This window comes from Cyprinus carpio, chromosome B3 (genome assembly GCF_018340385.1).
Source record: "Cyprinus carpio isolate SPL01 chromosome B3, ASM1834038v1, whole genome shotgun sequence".
Classification (NCBI taxonomy): Eukaryota; Metazoa; Chordata; class Actinopteri; order Cypriniformes; family Cyprinidae; genus Cyprinus; species Cyprinus carpio.
In genome coordinates, this window is record NC_056599.1 from 32,263,884 (window position 1) to 32,283,163 (window position 19,280).

A 19,280-nucleotide genomic window follows, 5' to 3' on the forward strand; every position below is an offset into this window, starting at 1 on the left:
TGCCCTGGGCGTCCTTTCGTATCAAACAACCGAGGACGTAACGACACAAATAAATGCTCACGACCATAAAGACAGCTTGCGACATTATTGGACTTAATTGGGTTTAAAAACCAATTACATTTGGTAGTAGTTGTCATAACATGTTCAAGACAGTGACAAGCGGAGTGCTGTTGTGTTTACACGATATATTTAATTTCCCGCGGCTTTTTCTCATCTATGTAGAAATTATAATTTTACATGCAGTTTTTATGCTTACTTACCATATGATATATGCTTACTTTTCAGGACAAAAACATATAAATACTATATTTTACCAGTTATCTTTTATATAGCAGGTACAATGTATAGTGGGCGGGTAAAAAGCCATTATTTTAATGTAACGTATCTCTCTCTCTCTCTCTCTCACGTAATATCTCTCTCTTTCTCTCTCTCTCTTTCACGTTAAGGTGTCCATTAAACTGTAAGTCCCTTATATGAACTAACGTTATCTTTAACTAGACATATATAAAATATCTTGTAAAATGCAAAAAAAAAAACTCGAAATGGCACAAACTTCGAGGTTTGAACTCGATAACAGCAGCAGTAAGGACACGCTGACCCCTGTAAGAATAGCCAATTCTTTAAGTCCCGCCCTTCACCCTCGCTGTTTTACTTTGATTGGTCAGAGCCACTTTCGAGGCGGCCCTACGATGGACAGTTTAGAATCATTCACAGACCCCTGCCAACCACTTCGCAGGAATCCAAACAGCATCGAAACACAGCAGGAAAAAAATGGCGTCGCATTTCAGTCTCACGGATCTGGATGATTTTATCACTCCGTCTCAGGTTGAGTAGATGGTTCTGCATTTAACCTTTAAAACAGACACGTTATTATCAGTTCAGTGCTTTTACTTTATGTCTATATGATAGGTAAATAACACCGGTCAGCTGATCATGAGCTAAACGCATGTAACATCGTGTAGATAACGATACAGTTTACACAAAAGTGACACATGTTTCTGACAAGTTTTAAGATACACGTGAAGTCTTGTAAAATAATGTAAATGTAATTATCAAGGGCATTCATTTAGTTAGAGTTCCTAAGTTTGGGCCCACTTTATTTGCAAGGTCAGATAATGGAAGTGGCTGTGTCTCAAAACATAAAGAGGTGTCTAAGTAAACTGCTGTGTATAAAATGCATGTAACGTTACACTTCAGCCACCTTGAAACGTCTGGATGTCACTGCATTAGATAACAAAATATCGAACCACGTGATTTATTTTCAAAAAAAGAAATCGCAACGCGTAGTAAAAGCAAAATAGCTTACAGAAGTGAGGTATTATCATATACTACTCAAAATGTATTTTGACACTAATAGTTACTCCTACACCAGTTAATTAAAAGTCATTGCTGGGTGGTTGGGGTGTGTAAGATTTTGTTTTTGTTTTTTAAAGAAGTCTCTTATGCTCAACAAAGCTGTATTTATTTGATAAATACAGTAAAACAGTATTATTGTAAAATATTATTACAATATGAAATTTTGAAACTGTTTTCTATTTGAATATATTTGTAAATGTAATTTATTCCTGTGATGCAAAGCTGAATTTTCAGCATCATTACGCCATTCTTCAGTGTCACATGATCTTTCAGAAATCATTCTGATATGATTTGCTGCTCAAGGAACATTTAATATTATATATTGCAAACAGTTGTTCTTTTTGTGGAAATGATGACCTTTGATAAAAAGGTCAAAAGAACAGCTTTTTTTTTTTCAAATAGAATTTTTTGCAGTATGCCTTTACTGGCACTTTTGTTTAATTTAATTACTGAATAGAAGTTAGGTATGCATGATATATCGGCCACCATATCAGTATCGGCCGATAAATGCTAAATTTTTCTGTTATCGGTATCGGCCCGATAAGAAAATTTGTTGACATCGTACTTGCTTCTCTAAGGCGATAAATAATGCATTATTTCCATCAGAAACACATTGACATGAGATTGACTTGGTTTGCATCTTTATGCATTATGTATTTATTGTAAGACTTTTTATGATGAAATTTAGTAATGGGAGAGTAAAACTATTTTTAAAATGTACACTGTTTAAACTAGGCTGCTTATGTTGAAGTGTTTGAGATGTGGCTTTTAATGAAGAGAACTTTTTTTTTAATCAGGCTCTCATAAATTTTATATTGGATATAGATTTATCGGCCAACATATCGGTTATCGGCTTTCAAATAAAAAAAATGATCGGTTATCGGTATCGGACAGAATTTTCCTATCGGTGCATCCCTAATAAAGTATTAATTTTTCATCTTTTAAACCGTAGTATTATACCGAAATCTAATTTAACTAGTGTTCATTTGTCCAGGAATGTGTGAAGCCTGTAAAAGTGGAAAAGAAGCAGGGCAGATCTGTGGCTAAAATCCAGATAGAAGATGATGGCAGTTATTTTCAGGTCCATCAGGTGAGTACAAATGACGTGACTTTGATTCTGAGCCTGCATTGTGGAAGTCGTGTCAGTGTTTCATCCGTCAGGTATGATAAATAAATGCTTGTTTCCCAGGACGGTCAAAGGGAAAAGTTGGAGAAAGCGAAGATTACTCTAAACGACTGTCTGGCTTGCAGTGGCTGCATCACGTCTGCGGAGAGTGTCCTGATCACCCAACAGAGTCACGAGGAACTGTATCGTGTGCTGCGTCAGAATAAGGTGCGTGTTACACTCATTCAGCTTTACTCCAAATGAATGCTTCAGCTACAGCATGTTTGTGTCTGTGAGCAGCAGGTCAGCAGTAGCGAGCAGAAGGTGGTGGTGGTGTCTGTGTCTCCTCAGTCCAGAGCCTCTCTAGCAGCACACTACGGTCTCAGCAGCAGCGAAGTGGCTCGTAGACTCACCGGCTTCCTGAAGAACTTGGGTGAGATTGAGTCCATGTTTCATATGACCAGTCAAAGACATCCTCCTGTGTGTATTGAGGTCAAGGAAACTGCATATTGGTCTTTCAGGTGTCTGTCACGTGTTTGACACCAGCTTCAGTCGCTCATTCAGCCTGTTAGAAAGCCAGAGGGAGTTTCTAGAGCGATTCCAGCGGAAGGAAGTAGACAAGAAGGCTCTACCGATGCTGGCTTCTGCCTGTCCAGGTAGATGCGTCTGTTTTATTATGGGTCCAATATGGATTTATTTTTGTTAAATGATCTTTTGTGATTGGTTCAGGCTGGATTTGCTATGCTGAGAAGACTCATGGTGACTTCATCCTGCCGTACATCAGCACGACCCGCTCGCCGCAGCAGATGATGGGTTCTCTAGTCAAGGGCTATTTTGCCTCTCAGAAGGTACTAAACAATAAACGTCTGTTCAGAGAGGGAGAAACGGCCCCCGATGCTTTGTGCCAAACACAAAGTCTCACATTAAAAACATTTTCTGAAGTATTTTTAGACTTGATTTGAATTTCGAAGGCCACGTTAGAGACTGCTTTATGCTTTATAGTTGTTTTTGTGTAGTTGAAATATATTGTTAATTTATTTATTTAAACTTATTATAAACCCTTCTTTGGTCTACTTGCACAAAGCTAATCTAATATTAAAAATACATTTTTTTTTTTTTTTTATCAAATATTAATAAATTAAATTAAGTGACATGCAATTAAGTGATTAATGACAAAATTTTCATTTTGGGATGGAGTTACCCTTTAACCTTAAAATGATTAATCTCGATTAATCGCGTTCAAAATAAAAGTTTATGTTACTATATGTGTGTGCACTGTGTGTATTTATTATGTATAAATAAATACACACACATACAGTATATATTAAGGAAAAATATGTTAGATTTATATATAAAATCTTTATATTTGTATATAATATAAATTATCTACGAGTATAAATGTAAATATGTACAAATATTTGTATCTCTGGGTTTTTATATATACATAATAAATATATACAGTACACACATATAACTTTTATTTTAAATGCTTTTAAGCACTAAAGCCAGGTTGTATTAGTTATTATTAATTAAATAATTATTCCAGTAAATGGCCAATAATCAAGCACATAGAAATAAATTAAGAGCAAATGTATTTTTTTTATTGTTTGATTTAATATTATCAACATAACAGACTATTTTTCAGGTCTTTTTTTCATTAAATGAGTAATTAGGTTTAATTATGATACATTATTTGAATGATATTTGTTATTAAAATATATGTAAATATTTTTCAAATGAAATGCAATTTTATATATTTAAAAACTAATATTTAATTCATTATTATTTAATTTTTTCCCCCACTTATTACATTTACGTGACAAATCAAGGTCAAAATGCATTTTGAATCATGCGATATATCAGTGCAGTAGAATGGTAGTTCTAGAACGAGATTTTCATCCTCCATCTTTTGCTTTGACAGGGTGTTTCACCGCAGCAGATCTACCATGTGACCGTCATGCCCTGCTATGATAAGAAACTCGAGGCTTCCAGACCAGACTTCTACCTCAGCGAGTACGAGACCAGAGAGGTGGACTGCGTCATCACTTCAGGTGAGTGATCTATAGGGATTAAATCATGAACTGAAGGAAGACGGGTAAGATTATAGCCATAAGACCTCATAAGTCTATGTGTCTGCTTCATAGGTGAAGTTCTGAAGATGTTAGAAGAGGAGAATGTGTCCTTGAGGGACGTGGAAGTGGCACCTTTAGACACAATGTAAGTTCTTCAGTTTGGCAGTGAAACCCAGCTAGCACTTATGACTCATATGACTCATGTGTGAATGTGTTTTAGGTTCAGTAACATATGTGGGGAGGAGCTGCTGCGTCACGCAGGAAGTGGATTGGGAGGATACCTTCATCACATCTACAAACACGCTGCCAAACAGCTGTTTGGGCTTGAAGTTAATGAACTCACTTACAAGACAATGAAGTACGTATGAACACAGCAGTATTGTTACAAAGATCCCAGAACTGTGCTGTTTGCTCACCACTGTTAAAGAGTTTAGGGTCAGTACATTTTCTTTTAAAGAAATTCAAACCTTTATTTAACAAGGTTGCATTAAATTCATCAAAATGGTCAATATCTCAATTTCAAATAATAAAAATGCTGTTCTTTTTAACTATCTATTAATCAAAGAATTCTGGAAAAAAATCTTTCAGCATTTATAATAATGGGATTTTTTTTTTTTTTTTAGCTCTAAATCAATATATTAGCATAATTTCTGAAGGATCATGTGACACTAAGACTGAAATGATGCTAAAAATTCAGCTTTACCATCACAGGAATAAATTGTGTTTTGTCACATTAAAATAGACGACTTTTATTCTAAATTGTAATAATATCTCACAACATCACTGTTTTTCTGTATTTTTGATCAAATAAATGCAGCTTTGGTGAGACATCTTTCAGAAATATTATAAAAAAATCTAACTGACCCAAACATTTGAATGCAAGTGAAAAGAATTTAACTGATATTTACTGTAAATAATGAATAATCATTATAATAGATCATTTTTAAAGTCTTAGATCATGCTACTACGAATTCTATAGCCAATATAATTTTTTCAGTCATGCGTAGTTCTTCTAAAGAATTGTTTTGGCTAGAAATTCCTAGAAAGTAGTTCTTTTAATTGACTGAGTTTATGAATTCTATGACAGTATATGAATACGACAATCGTTTGGCTTGTAGTATTAACATCTAATAAATCACTCTACAATGATAATACCACAGTACTGGTAATTTAAGGAATAATGCATCAACTTGTCACGTTTTATTTAAAAAAAAACACTCTTGAAGTGTTTGTTCACCATAACACTTCCAGAAATACCTATAGTGCTGCTGTATGTTATAGGTTTATTCTGTCACATTGATTTGTCTTTGTTTTTTTACTTTGTCTTTGTTAAATAAAAGAAAAAAAAGAATTAAAGGATTTCAATATAGAGAAGGACGGTCAAGTTTTGCTGCGATTCGCTGCCGTCTACGGCTTCAGGAACATTCAGAACCTGGTGCAGAAGCTGAAACGTGGAAAGTCTCCATACCACTTTGTAGAAGTGATGGCATGTCCGTCAGGTCAGAAATTACACCCCTAAGTGCTTAAAAACCTTCTTTCTGTAAACTTTCTGCTACCTCTCAACACATGCCATATGATGCCTCTATGTGAGAAAAAGCGTCGCTTTTTAGCATCACTTAAGGAAAATTTGACTATTTCACTTTTGTAGAATTATATGTTGTTTTCATAGGTTCTTCAGGCCACGGTTTTGTCATTGTTGAATTTGGATAATATTCTGATACTGTTCTCTAGAATGATTTCTGTTCTAAATTTGCATAACCTGTTAATCGTAGACAATAACAACGCTTTGGATTGTGTTCTGCAGGATGTCTGAATGGTGGCGGTCAGCTGAAGCCTTCATCAGATCAAACTAACAAAGAGCTGCTGCAGCAGGTGGAGGAGTTGTACGGCGGTGAACGTCCCTCGGTGCCAGAGCGGGACTCACGAGTGGCTGAACTCTATCAGAGCTGGTTAGAGAGCGTGGGAGAGGAGAAAGCCAGACAGCTGCTGCACACGCAGTACCACGCCATAGAAAAAAACACCAATGGACTCAGTATAAAGTGGTGAGGAGCCACGAGACACTGTTTCTTTGCCTTCCGATAAATGTTTGTCGAAGTCAGTTTAAACTTAAAGATGCATTTGACACTACACCAGCTAAACACTTATAGACATGCCATTAGCAAATGTGATTATGTTTCATTAGACAGATGAAGGTATATTTCCTGCAAGTATGCTTCTATAAAGTATCCACTGAAAAAGGTTGAGGTCAAACTGCTCTTTATGTGTCTTATAGCAGTAGGCAATTTTTCCATGTCTATGAATGTTGCCTTGTGTTATTTCTTTTCTTTCATGTATTTGTGAGTTTGTTTCTTTGAAAGTGCTGAAGGCAAAAAATGCAATAGATGTTACTATGTAGTATGCACTGAAAATTATACCTTTTCTTTTTTTTTAAATATACTTTGATTTATGATGATAATAAATATATGAGTCATTCCATGAATGTAATTCTATTTATGGAGAAAATAAACTATAAATATATTTTAATTCTATTAATTTATTTATATATATATAAATATATATATATTTGTGATTGTTTTACTTTTTTCATTAATATAGGTATTTTAATTCTGGGTTTTTTTTAAATGACCAAAACAATAAAAAACTGTATTGCATATTTAATTTTTAAGTATTAAATTTGTAAGGATATTGATTTTTTGGTTTTTGTTTTTTTCATAAAACTGTAATTTCATACTTTGAATTCTTAGAATTTTTGCATAATAAAAATTGTTTTATTATAAAAAATTTTTATGTAATTGTTTTGGTAAGGTTGGAAGACTTTTATTGCAACAAGAAAATTACTACTTAATATTGTTTTATACAAAATAAGGTAATAACACAACATCATTAATCAAGATTGTAGCTGGATTTATGAAAAAAAAACAGCTATGTAAATTTACATTAAGACTTTATTCATTTTGAAAATTATAATTCATAATATCTGTTATTTTTCATGACAAAAAGTGCAAGTTCGGCTGAAACAATAACTGGATGAGCTTTAACAAGGCGAAAAGCTGAAACCAGTCTGCAGTGTTCAATCATTTCTACATTCAAAATCATTCAAAGACATCAAAACAAACACAATTTTATTTTATTATGTGATTTTCTGAAGTACATAAAATTTAATCTTGTTTGATCTTGTTGGTTTGTTTAGATTTGTTCAGAACATCTTAAAAAGAATTACTTCTGATTTGCAAAATAAATTAGACAAACATTTGGAAATAGAACTATAATTTAACCTCATGGCTTGGATCTTCCCAAAAGCTGAAAATGTCAGAAATAAAACCTACGTAACTTTACGTAAATAAAATTGTGCCTACAAAACAGACCAAGTACATTCGACTTTTATTCATGAAAACATTGTAAAGAATTAGTTTTTGTTTGATCTATTGCTTGCAGCAATGTTTTAAACAACATTGTTTTACAGGTTAACAATCCTGTGTATTGCGCACTGAAGACGATACGCTGCCTTAAAGAAAAGACATGGAAATAACCAACCAGCTCAATAATTGTGCTTTTGCTATAAATGGAGTTTCTGCATGTCCTGCTATTGTTAGTCAAGTGATGAGCAGATGTAAGCGTAGTGGGGATGACCATCGCAAAGCTCAATTCTTTGGGACTCTAAAGGCGTCCTTCTCCTTACGGATGCTTCTCATGGCTTCGATCGGGTCACTGGTCCCAGCATGCTCTTGTACTGACTTCTCTCTGAAGTGCAAACACAAAGTATTCATTTTTAAAAAGTATATACATTTTTAATAGTAATATTCCAAAATGACTAAGTGATGTATGGTCAGGAATTATTTCACACACCTCACTCTCATGAAGGGGTTAAATGTGAACTCATCCGCCACCGTAGAGGGAATGGTTGGCTCTCCGTTATCATATTTATCCTAAGCAGTGTAAGACGAGGTTACTCAAACACTTGCGCGATGATCATATTTGCAGCTAAAGTGAACACATGCTAAAGAAGAGTTAATAACCTTAGCCCATGTTAACTTTTTCTGGATGGCCTCGTTATTTGGCTCAACATGCCGTGCAAACTTCAGATTGTTGATGGTGTACTCGTGACCGCAGTATACACGCTGAAACAAAAGCAAATTGTAACTTTAGAACATGGGACTTTTGTTGACCTAAAACATCTATTTCAGTAACTATGAAGATGTTTAAAGAGTACAATAGCAAAATTTATTGCTTTAATATTTAAGAATCAGTAACATTTTATAGCATTAAAGTAGAGATTTGGGTTTAGATGGAGGAACTGTTTACCGTCTCTGGAGGAAGACGGCCTAAAACATCGATCAGGGCTTTATACATCTCATCAGCGGTACCCTCGAAAAACTTCCCACAGCCGGCCACAAACAGAGTATCGCCTGTTTATAATGTGAAGAACATAACAAAAAAACAGGATTGTTAAAACACTTCATCATATGTCAGACTGTCAAAATATTGCTGTATTTATTATGGACACATTCATCTGATCAAAAGTGACAGTAATGACATTTATAATGTTACAAAAAACATTTCTATTTCAAAGAAATGCTGTTCTTTTGATCTTTCTATTCATCAAAGAGTCCTTAAATGGATCAAGGTTTTCACAAACATATGATGCAGCACAACTGTTTTTAACATTGATAATAATCAGAAATGTTTCTTGAGAAGCATATCATAATATTATAATGATTTCTGAAGGATCACGTGACTCCTGGAGTAATGATGCTGAAAATCCATCACAGACATTACATTTTAAAGGTGCTGTATGTAGGATTGACACCAAGTGGTTGAACTAGGTATTGCAGTCCAAATTCAAAATATTGGAGAGGTTTTTTTTCACCTGTTCCCTCCTCCTCAGACTTGCCGCACATGCAGGTTGCCAGATTGACAACACCAACAAGAATGAGCATGAAATGAAATAGGTTGTTTTCTGCCAATTGGCAACCCGGGGAGCCAAAATACATTTGGGTAAACTGGCAGTGGGCGGGTTTCACAAACCAAAACAGAGACCGACATTCCGGCCCAGAACGCACATTTTCAAAGAAGAATAACTGATTGTTTTTCAGATAAACAAATATGTTAACTTAGCATGTTTCTTAAATATCTGCAAACATATTATGGTATTTTTTGTTTTAGTAGAGTCAAAATCTTACATACAGCACCTTTAAAATGAATATAAATTTACATTTTAATAATATTTCTGTGTTCTGTTTTTACCACAAATAAATGCAGCCTTGGTGAGCACAAGAGCACATTTAATGCATCCTTGCTGAATAAAAGTGTTAGTTTCTTTTGGGGAAAAAAAAATACAAAATCTTACAACTTTTTATTAGTGGTGTATGTAAACTATGTCTTACCTGTAAACACAGCTGGTGGTTCAGTGCTGTTTTCTTTTGTTACAAAATAGCAGATGTGACCTCTGGTGTGACACGGCGTGGACAGACACTTCACATTCAGAGAGCCCACCTGAAATAATCCAAAAAATATCCTATCAAATGGATGATTCTGATTGGCTAAACTGCATTCAAAGTCGATTTAAGCGCATGTGATTATACAACAATACCATTTAAAAGTTTAGGGTGGGTAAGATTTTTCAGGTGGGCAAGATTTTTCATGTTTTAAATGTGTATAGGCTACATTTATATGATCAAAAATATAGTAATAACAGTTATACTGTGAAATATTACTGCAATTTAAAATAACTGTTTTCTGTTTAAACTGATTTTAAAAAGTAATTTATTCCTGTGATGCAAAGCTGAGTTTTCAGCATCATTACTCTAGTCTTCAGTGTCACGTGATCCTTCAGAAATCATTCAAATATGCTGATTTACTGTTTAAAAAACTTTTCGGATTGTTATCAATGATGAAAACAGTTTCCTGCTTCATATTTTTGTTGAAACTGATTTTTTTTTCAGGACTCTTTGATGAACTGAAAGTTCAAAAGAACAGAATTTTTTTGAAATAGAAATCTTTTGTAACATTATAATTGTCTTTAACATTACTTTTGGTCATTTGAATTCATCCTTGCTGAATAGAAACATGAATTACTTACAAAAAAAAAAAAAAAATTCACACTACCCAGTAGTATATATATGATATAAATCAGACTTACTTTGAAAGTGTTGTAGTGTGTGACTTTCTGAGTTAAAGCTCCCACTCTGTCATCTCCGCCGTACACGGTCAGTCCCGGCATGAGCTTCACCAGCTTCTCATTACCTCCTGCATGATCCCTGGAAGTTACAAAACATCAGATCTGTTTTCCCACTCAACTTCTGTCCTATCAGTGCATAAAGACCACATACATACATTAATATAAAACACAGAATGATTGATCTTCGTCCAGGTCTGACTCACCAGTGATGGTGGGTTGTCAGGACTGTTTTGAGCTTCACGCCATGCTTTTTGACTGCATCTACAACCTGAGACAGATGAGGATTATAAATCTATTGTATACAGTCAGTGATGTGTGATGCGCACATCTTACTTTCTGAGGCTCTACTGGATCGACTATGGCTGCTTCCTTCGTGTCTTCATCGATGAGGAGGTACATGTAGTTGTCGGTGAGCGCGGGCAGCAGTTCTACCTTCATGTCGGTCTGTTCCACCAGAGATGATTTCCTAAGAGCGGAGTCAAACAAGGCTGTAGGAACTATAAAACAGAGGTGCACGATCAGTAAATGCTCCAGCATCAATAATAGATAGATTTTCCGTTACCATACATCAAACTTTGTATGGTTTTATATAGTTTCTGGCTAGTAAAAGCTGGTCATTTATGGTCATAAGTTGGTTAACGATGGTAGTTCACCTTGTTTAAATTCAAACTGGTTCAGCTCACTATGTGTTTTCCATCAGTTTTACTGTGTTACTTTATTATTTTGCTGGGTCATTCTCTCCATGTTGCATCTAAGCAATACTGTAAAAGATTAAGCATGGCATTTTACTGCAATACACTCCTATTAACACCACACAAGTGAGAATTAAGAAATCTTTGATAAACTGTTTTGAACTTTCAATTGCATGTACAAGGCAAGACAAAAAAAAAACAGAAAAAGCATGCAGTGTTTACAATTACGTCACTCCTCCTAACTCACGACATGTAAAGTGTTGCATTCCTTATAATGTGTATATAATGCGATCACTGTAATCGTGCATCGCATACATGCAACATGTCACGCTCGATGACGCATTTCAACAGCCAAGATGATGTAACTCTACTCTGTATGGGGAGCAACTCAACTAGATCAAAACATTGACTTCAAAGCTTTGACAGCGCTGACATATCGTTACATGTCGACAGTCAGGTCATCACGATCATGCACGAGTAAAGATCCTCGTGTAAACATACCGAATTTGCGCGCGACAGCTCCGAGGACACCGAGAGCGCAGGCACCCGCCGCCAGCCGCCTGAACCACATACCAAGACTTCAGCTGTCTGACACTACAGTCGGCACAGAGAGGAGGTGCAAAGTCTGCTTTAGCGTGCACGTCAGCCCACAGTTTACCTTTGACCTCTCACTTAACCAATCCAAAACGGGCGAGTGTCGCGCGTGCTGCTGTCATCCGCGCTGTATTTAGGGTTATTTACGAATTCTACTATAGTGAAGGCTTGGCTGTTATTCATAACTCCTAATTATGACTAAATATGACCTACTTCATATACACAATTTTTTTAACTGAATAATTCAACACAGTTAAGTACAAGGTGATTACAGCATGCATCTCTATATACATGCTACATCTCCATAAAATTAAAATTAGAACAAAAGACAAAAATACGAAGAAAGAAACACCAATAGATTCGCTGTCACAAATATATATATTCAGTTATATTATTTTTAAAGTATTATTTTATAGTATTATTAATATCCATAACTCCGATATAAATGTCACTTTCACATTTCTCACCAGCTGTTTTTTGTTTGTTTACTTTTTCCTGTTTTTTCAAATAGTTTTGTTGACGGCTTTTTTATTTTTTTTTTAATTTTTCTTTTTCTTTTTCAAATAATAAAAAAATAGTTTTTTTTGACGGCCGTTGCTTTTTTATTACCAAAAAACATTTTTATTTTAATTTTAATAATGCATTGCATTTGTTTTAAAAATTAGTACAAACACATACATCTCACACTTACGAAAAAAAAGAAAAAAGGTATACCGAAAAAACAACAATAACATCACCAACATAAACATGTGCATGTACATAAGTAAAGGAAAAAAGCAAAAATTAGTTAAAGATATATATATATATATATATATATATATATATATATATATATATATATATAGTATATAAATATATATATATATATATATATATATGCAAGGGGTAAAATTTAAAACATGTTATAAATAGAATCTTTGCCATTGGAACTAGTGGCGTCAGCAAAACATCATTAATATTCAAAAACGCAGCTTTCGCCATTGGGCAGATTTCAAGAACGTTAGCGAGACCTAATTAATATTCATAAGCTAAGCCTTCTCCGTAGTAGAATTCTTAATTTCGCTTTCGGGCTTAGCAGTTTTAGTAGTTGTGGTGAACGAGTTCAGAACGAATGTCTTCTGGACTGAATTACACACAGTTGTATCAGTTTCTTGTTCGTTTTATCTGCACTAGATAATTCGCACTGTTCTCACCGCCCTCCGTCATCGAGCGACCAGAGGTCATTTTATTTCCGGTTGCAGGTCTCGCTGCCTGGTGTTGGACTCTAAAATGAGCGCAAGGAATATCGCTCGCTTTTGGGAATGGGGAAAGAAAATAATATGCGTCGGGAGAAACTATGCAGATCACGCCATCGAGCTCAAAAATGCAATTCCTAGCGAACCTGTGCTTTTCCTGAAGCCCCCGTCTGCTTACGTTAGGGAAGGGTCTCCTATCCTGCTTCCCTTCTACACCAGCAACCTCCACCATGAGGTTGAGCTGGGGGTGGTGATTGGGAAAGGAGGAACTGCTATTCCTCAGTCTTCAGCCATGGAACATGTGGCTGGATATGTGTTATGTCTGGACATGACAGCTCGGGACGTTCAGGACGAATGCAAGTCCAAAGGTCTTCCATGGACCCTGGCCAAAGCTTTCAACACCTCATGTCCCATCAGTGACTTCATTCCCAAGGAGAAGATTCCAGACCCGGGGAGCATCGACCTGTGGCTGAAGGTGAATCATATTGTGAAACAGAATGGCAGCACATCCCAGATGATCTTTTCCATCCCGTATCTCATAAACTACATCAGCGAGATCATCTCTTTGGAGGAAGGTGATCTCATTCTCACTGGGACCCCTAAAGGAGTGTCCAGTGTACAGGAACAAGATGAACTTCAAGCTGGGATTGACGGCATTGTGACCATGACGTTCAAAGTGGATCGAAAAAGTTGATTTCAGTTAGAATTAAAGACTATTTGCTGCAAAGCACAACCATTGCAATGGCAATGACAACATGATTTTACAGTCACTAGAATTGGAAAAATTGTATGTTTTTTTCTTTTCTAAATAAAAATTTTAATGTTTTGTGGCCATCTTATGCCATTCTCTTTCTGCAAAATTATCTGAGGTTGACTGGCTTTATTTGAACCACTGGTCTTTTTTTTTTTTTTTTTTGTATTTTTGGTATAAAAATTGTTCAGAGCAGCTTTTTGTTTTTACACACCTCAGATTGCAACAGATTTTGACTGGGGTTATTGATAATGTTCATGCTTTGTTTTACACACCTCAGATTGCAACAGATTGACTGGGTTATTGATATTTGTTTGTTTGGATAGGGAAATATTTGTCTGAGATACAACTTTTTGAAAATCTGGAATCTGAGGGTGCAAAAAAATCGAAATACTGAGAAAATCGCTTTTAAAGTTTTCCAAATGAATTCTTAGCAATGTATATTACTAATCAAAAATGAGGTTTTGATATATTTACAGTAGGAAATTTACAAAATATCTTCATGGAACATGATCTTTACTTAATACCCTGATGATTTTTGGCATAAAAGAAAAATCAATAATTTTGATCCATACAATGTATTGTTGGCTATTGCTCTGAATACACCTGTGCTGTGGTCCAGGGTCACATATCTGGTTTATCAGTTACAGGAAGAAACATGAAAACAGCAGCTCAGCCTCACATTATGTAGAAAAATCTGCATGTGGTTGTACTTTTCTCAAGTGATGATACTTGAATTATGACACGGTGCATGGTTTAAGCTCAAGGAGGTAGGTCTAACATATAATAGTAGGCAAAATTAGTTAACTATTATTAGTCATTTGTAATTGTTATATAGTTTTCCAACATTCAGGTTGTTTTAAAAATTAGATGTGGTTTCACTGGGAGTAAATCAGTGGTCAGCTTTAACATTAAATGTTTATAGCTTATGTTTTTTCTTAATTAACAAATCCTGTTATCCCGTAAAATGTAAATAAAAAAACACATACAAACAGAAACAGAAATATTTATTTTGCAGTCCTGGCATAGTTTGCTTTTATTGACCTCTACGTAGACTATGAATGTACTTTCAAAGTATCAACATGCTCCATTCCATATTCATTCTCACAAACAATTTTTTTATTAACCCCATTTAAAAGAAGATCTTCAGTGAGGATTGTAGACTTTGTACATCTCTTGGGTTTAATATGTAACAGCAGAAGAATCCAGCAGTTTACATGCAGCCAAGATTTAGTGACTGACATCTCTGCAGTGACTGAAACAGTGATCTACAGTCGTTTGCATCTTTATATTCTTCCAAATATGTTATTGCATATATTATTTCAAGTGTTAGATGTGCTAAACAGTATCTAAAAATGATCTCTGCGTGACCAAGCGGGGGCTGCAGAAATGATTAAATCAGCAGTTGTGATTCTCATGTTATCAGATGATTTACTTTAAAATGTAACTACTGATCTATAACAGGCAAACTAAGATAAAATGTACACTACCATATAAAAGTTTGGGCTCAGTAAAGTTTTTTTATTTATTTAAAAATAATAATAATAATAATTCTATTCAGCAAGGACACATTGAATACAAATGATTTGAACACCAAAGAAAAAGTATCATGGCTTTCCAGAAAAAGATGAAGCAGCACAACTGTTTTCGACATTGATAATAATAAGAAATATTTTATTGAGCATCATATCAGCATATTAATAAAATGATTTCTGAAGGATCATGGAGTAATGATGCTGAAAATTCAGCTTTGCATCACAGGAATAAATTACATTTTAAAATATATTACAATAGAAAAGAGTTATTGTAAATTGTAATAATATTTCAAAATATTATTATTATTATTATTATTTTACTGTACTGTACTTTTTGATCAAATAAATGCAGCCTTGGTAATAATAATAGGTTTTCCACCATAAGAAACAATTACACAATAGACATTAGCTAAAATACTGACTGCAGTGCAACTATACCATATTTACATCATAAAAAACACACATACATGTCCAGTCTGTCTTACATAAATGATATAACCTAATAAATATAAAGTTTATTAAGAACTTTAAAAAAATAAAAAATAAAGATAAGTATGAAGAATAGGTAATGCGGGTTTACCGGGAATCCTTGAAATTACCTGTGTGTTTATAAATCACTATTTTTTTTTTTTTTTTTTTACATTTTTGTATTAACATCTGTTTTAGTTTTATAATTGACAACTTTATGTATCAGTGTCTCAAGTGATCCAGTATCATATGAGTGCAACGACGACATCTATTTGTAGGAAAACAAATGGCATCTATAACCTTTCACCTTCAACCTGGCTGTTTACAAACGAATCGTGGAGATAAAATAGTCTCTTTTTTTACGGATTCATGGCGGATTTGTTTTATCAAAATGATTCGAATACAATAAAATAAAATTCATTTTCACTCGGTTTATTCGTCGCAGTTTGGTGACCTTTCTCGCCATGTTGTGTGGAGCGCGCATGCGCACTGTGGACGAGCGCGACGGCAGGTTAAGGTCGATTAAAGGATTTTTGAGATTTCCCTTCCAATTAATGGTCGAAAATGCCGAAAGATCACGATAAAGATGTGTATCCAGAGCCTCCCAGTCGGACCCCAGTGGAGGATAGACAATCGTCTCTGCCGAATCCAGCTTTAATACTGTCCAAGCTCTTCTACTACTCGGTGGATTTGCCAGTGACTACATTCAGAGGTGAAGCGACATCTGATACTGTTTATACATGCTTATTCATCCAGTTTGATGTACAGTAACCCTTGAAGTGTGAAAGACAAATTATGGACATGCATTTGTGTTTAACCTTTGTATTAGTGGACGTAATTTGTGAATATTCACCCTTTACAGGCATGTGCATGACCCTAAAAAGAGTCAGCATCTCATCTAAGAATCATGTGTCTATGTTGATTAATATCAAACACAAACTTTTTACCCTCATGTTAAGTTGCATCAGTCTTTAAGTTATGAGTATTGGAAATATTCGTTAAACTATGATTTTTTTTGGAGTCTTGTGACTTTTTTCCCGATTGGTTGTTTGTGTTTTTGTAATAGCAATGCATTTTAGTTTCATTTATTGTCATTTCAGAATTAAAGAAAGAGGTTATTGTAGAGTTTACCCAGATATGTGCTTAAAATTTACTCATGCTCAGACCATCCAAGATGTAGATGAGTTTGTTTTTTTTTTTGATTGTTTATTTGGATTTATGTGGTTTTGAGTAATTTTGATTTGTGTATGATTTGCAGTTGGTTGGTGTGATGTGAATGGGTGTCATAAGAGTTGGTGTCAAAATATATGATTAATCCACATGACTCCAGTCCATCATATTGTGAAGTGAAAAGATGCGTGTTTGTAAGAGCTAAATCCATTGAGGTGTTTTTGACTTTAAACAAACACGTCTAGCGAGTCCATAGTCCTTAATAATGTTTCTTCTAGTGAAAAACTTCATAACCTGTTGTCCTCTCAGATCGAAATCCAACAACATATTAGTTTTGAACTGTTTTGGGCTGTTTTTCTGTTCTTATAAACAGTGCTTGATCTGTGCATATGTCTCTCCTGATTCAGACAAGACACATTTTTCACTGGAGAAAGCAATATTGTGGATAGAGGACGCGTATTTTAGCCGGTGTTAAGCTAAAAACATCTTTATGATGAATTAGTTTGATACAAACACAGCTTTTTGCTTCATAAGACATAAACTGATGATCTGGAGTCATGTGGAATAATTGCGTTTAATTTAATCATCTGTTTAATCTCTCATTCTGACGGCACCCATTCACTGCAGAGGATCCATTGGTGAGCACGTGATGTAATGCTACATTTCTCCAAATCTGTTCTGATGAAGAAACAAACTCATCTACATCTTGGAAGGCCTGAGAGTACCATTCCTTTAATGACTAAAACAGGATGGCATGTGAGTTTTGAGCAAATTTTCATTTTTGAGCGTACCGTTCCTAAAATGAAATGACAACTAAAGTCTGCTTGGCTTGTCTTTCGAGTGGGAAGAAGTCTCACTACTACCATCAGAAGTTTCGCCGTGTTCCTGAGCTGACTCAGTGCCAGGAAGGAGATTATGTGTGCTACTATGAGGCCGAGATGCAGTGGAGGAGAGACTAGTATGTTGCCTCAGAAAGCATTGCATTACATAATGAAGCTTTGTGCACACAATCACTATTAGTATTTATTTATTTTGTCTGCAGTAAGGTGGATCAGGAGATAGTGAAGGTGATCCAGGAGCGTCTTCGGGCCTGCCAGCAGCGTGAGGGTCCCAGTTATAGTCAGAACTGCTATAAAGAATTGCAGCAGTTTGAGCAGGTTTCCAAGGCCTTTCAGTCACGCTGTGAGTATCATGTCTGGTAGAAATCTTTTTTATGTGCAATTAGCAGTGCTGTTTTAAATCCATTCAATATACTGTATAACACAATGGGACAAGTCAGTTGTACTCTAAAATGCTTTTAAGTTGACACGGAAATCAAAAGCGTTTATATAAATGTCCATGAGTTATTTTCCGGCTGTTAACATCTTTAATTGTTCTAGATGGGGATCTTGGCGCGTACGCCAGCGCGCGGAAGTGTCTGATGAAACAGAAGGAGAGAATGATGGCAGAGCAACAGCAGGCATAAACCTACAAACCTCTCCTTTGGCTTTTTTATGTCAATCTCTCTCATCTGTGTATCAAAGTGTAAAATAAAGTTTATTGGAAAGTGACTTCTCAGTAGCTGTTGTTATTTCATTAATAAGTCTGGTTCAGAGTGGTTATTACTACTTTACCTTATTATATGACTTTCCTGTTATTACTACTTTACTTTTATTCACATTTGTGCTTTAGTTTAACATCAGTTGTGTTGTTGGTTATGTATAGACGTTTCCAACATTTTGAAAACCATATTATAGTTTATTTCATATGTCATAATGGCAATAATTGCTGCTCAAAGTCTATAAATCACAATACACTTTTCTATAAATATCATTTGTTCCAGCCAAGTTAAGATTTGGTTTCTAATGTACTGAAAACAGTGGCAGCTACTGGATAGTAGGTACACATTAAAGGGATAGTTCACCAAAAAATGAAATTTTGATATTTATCTGCTTAACCCCAGGGCACCCAAGATGTAGGTGACTTTGTTTCTTAAGTAGAACACAAATTAAGATTTTTAACTCAAACCGTTGCAGTCTGTCAGTCATATAATGGAAGTCAATGGGCGCCATGGTTTTGATTTAAATAGAAAAAGGTCTAGTGACATGACAGAACGTATGGTTTTCTTGAAGATGTTTTTGTGTG

General features: G+C 35.0%; 4 protein-coding genes across 6 annotated transcripts in view; 3 read left to right on the top strand and 1 right to left on the bottom strand.

Moving 5' to 3' along the window:
* Window positions 1-7,056, top strand: part of narfl (nuclear prelamin A recognition factor-like) — a 12,902-nt gene extending 5,846 nt beyond the window's left edge. The window contains 10 exon segments of the mRNA XM_042720826.1: window positions 2,351-2,446; window positions 2,546-2,689; window positions 2,762-2,894; window positions 2,983-3,117; window positions 3,191-3,309; window positions 4,383-4,512; window positions 4,606-4,678; window positions 4,754-4,914; window positions 5,874-6,032; window positions 6,338-7,056. Of these exon segments, the coding sequence (XP_042576760.1) occupies window positions 2,351-2,446; window positions 2,546-2,689; window positions 2,762-2,894; window positions 2,983-3,117; window positions 3,191-3,309; window positions 4,383-4,512; window positions 4,606-4,678; window positions 4,754-4,914; window positions 5,874-6,032; window positions 6,338-6,579 (1,392 nt within the window). The 3' untranslated portion in view covers window positions 6,580-7,056.
* An 841-nt stretch (window positions 7,057-7,897) lies between these two features.
* hagh (hydroxyacylglutathione hydrolase) lies at window positions 7,898-12,063 on the bottom strand. 3 transcript variants are annotated; one of them, XM_042720827.1, is made up of 9 exons: window positions 11,905-12,063; window positions 11,045-11,208; window positions 10,915-10,979; window positions 10,673-10,790; window positions 9,918-10,026; window positions 8,836-8,939; window positions 8,550-8,651; window positions 8,380-8,459; window positions 7,898-8,274 (listed from the first exon to the last, which is right to left on the bottom strand). In XM_042720827.1, the coding sequence occupies exons 1-9, from the start codon at window positions 11,972-11,974 to the stop codon at window positions 8,175-8,177; spliced, it is 912 nt and encodes a 303-aa protein (XP_042576761.1). In that variant the 5' UTR covers window positions 11,975-12,063; the 3' UTR covers window positions 7,898-8,174. The 3 variants fall into 3 exon arrangements, with proteins under 3 accessions (XP_042576761.1, XP_042576764.1, XP_042576763.1); XM_042720830.1 differs by having other exon boundaries at window positions 11,045-11,177; window positions 11,905-12,032; XM_042720829.1 differs by lacking the exon at window positions 11,905-12,063 and adding an exon at window positions 11,365-11,517.
* Window positions 12,064-13,049: 986 nt separating this feature from the next.
* Window positions 13,050-14,092, top strand: LOC122136589 (acylpyruvase FAHD1, mitochondrial-like). Its single transcript, XM_042720831.1, has one exon. It carries the CDS (start codon window positions 13,267-13,269, stop codon window positions 13,924-13,926), a length of 660 nt encoding a protein of 219 aa, XP_042576765.1. The 5' UTR covers window positions 13,050-13,266; the 3' UTR covers window positions 13,927-14,092.
* Window positions 14,093-16,449: 2,357 nt separating this feature from the next.
* On the top strand, window positions 16,450-18,706 carry LOC109061183 (NADH dehydrogenase [ubiquinone] 1 beta subcomplex subunit 10-like). The gene is made up of 4 exons (XM_042720832.1): window positions 16,450-16,698; window positions 17,976-18,114; window positions 18,199-18,338; window positions 18,536-18,706. The coding sequence occupies exons 1-4, from the start codon at window positions 16,551-16,553 to the stop codon at window positions 18,619-18,621; spliced, it is 513 nt and encodes a 170-aa protein (XP_042576766.1). The 5' UTR covers window positions 16,450-16,550; the 3' UTR covers window positions 18,622-18,706.
* The last annotated feature ends 574 nt before the right edge of the window (window positions 18,707-19,280 follow it).

What these genes read in the sequence shown, in the direction of transcription:
- LOC109061183 (XM_042720832.1), top strand. Translation starts at nt 16,551, where the DNA reads ATGCCGAAAGATCACGATAAAGATGTGTATCCAGAGCCTCCCAGTCGG. An exon ending in GCCAGTGACTACATTCAGAG is followed by an intron (nt 16,699 to 17,975) that starts GTGAAGCGACAT and finishes TGACAACTAAAG; the next exon opens with TCTGCTTGGCTTGTCTTTCG. An exon ending in CAAGGCCTTTCAGTCACGCT is followed by an intron (nt 18,339 to 18,535) that starts GTGAGTATCATG and finishes TAATTGTTCTAG; the next exon opens with ATGGGGATCTTGGCGCGTAC.
- hagh (XM_042720827.1), bottom strand. Translation starts at nt 11,974, where the DNA reads ATGTGGTTCAGGCGGCTGGCGGCGGGTGCCTGCGCTCTCGGTGTCCTC. An exon ending in CTGACAACCCACCATCACTG is followed by an intron (nt 10,791 to 10,914) that starts GTGAGTCAGACC and finishes TGTAACTTCCAG; the next exon opens with GGATCATGCAGGAGGTAATG. An exon ending in CACACTACAACACTTTCAAA is followed by an intron (nt 10,027 to 10,672) that starts GTAAGTCTGATT and finishes GGATTATTTCAG; the next exon opens with GTGGGCTCTCTGAATGTGAA.
- LOC122136589 (XM_042720831.1), top strand. Translation starts at nt 13,267, where the DNA reads ATGAGCGCAAGGAATATCGCTCGCTTTTGGGAATGGGGAAAGAAAATA.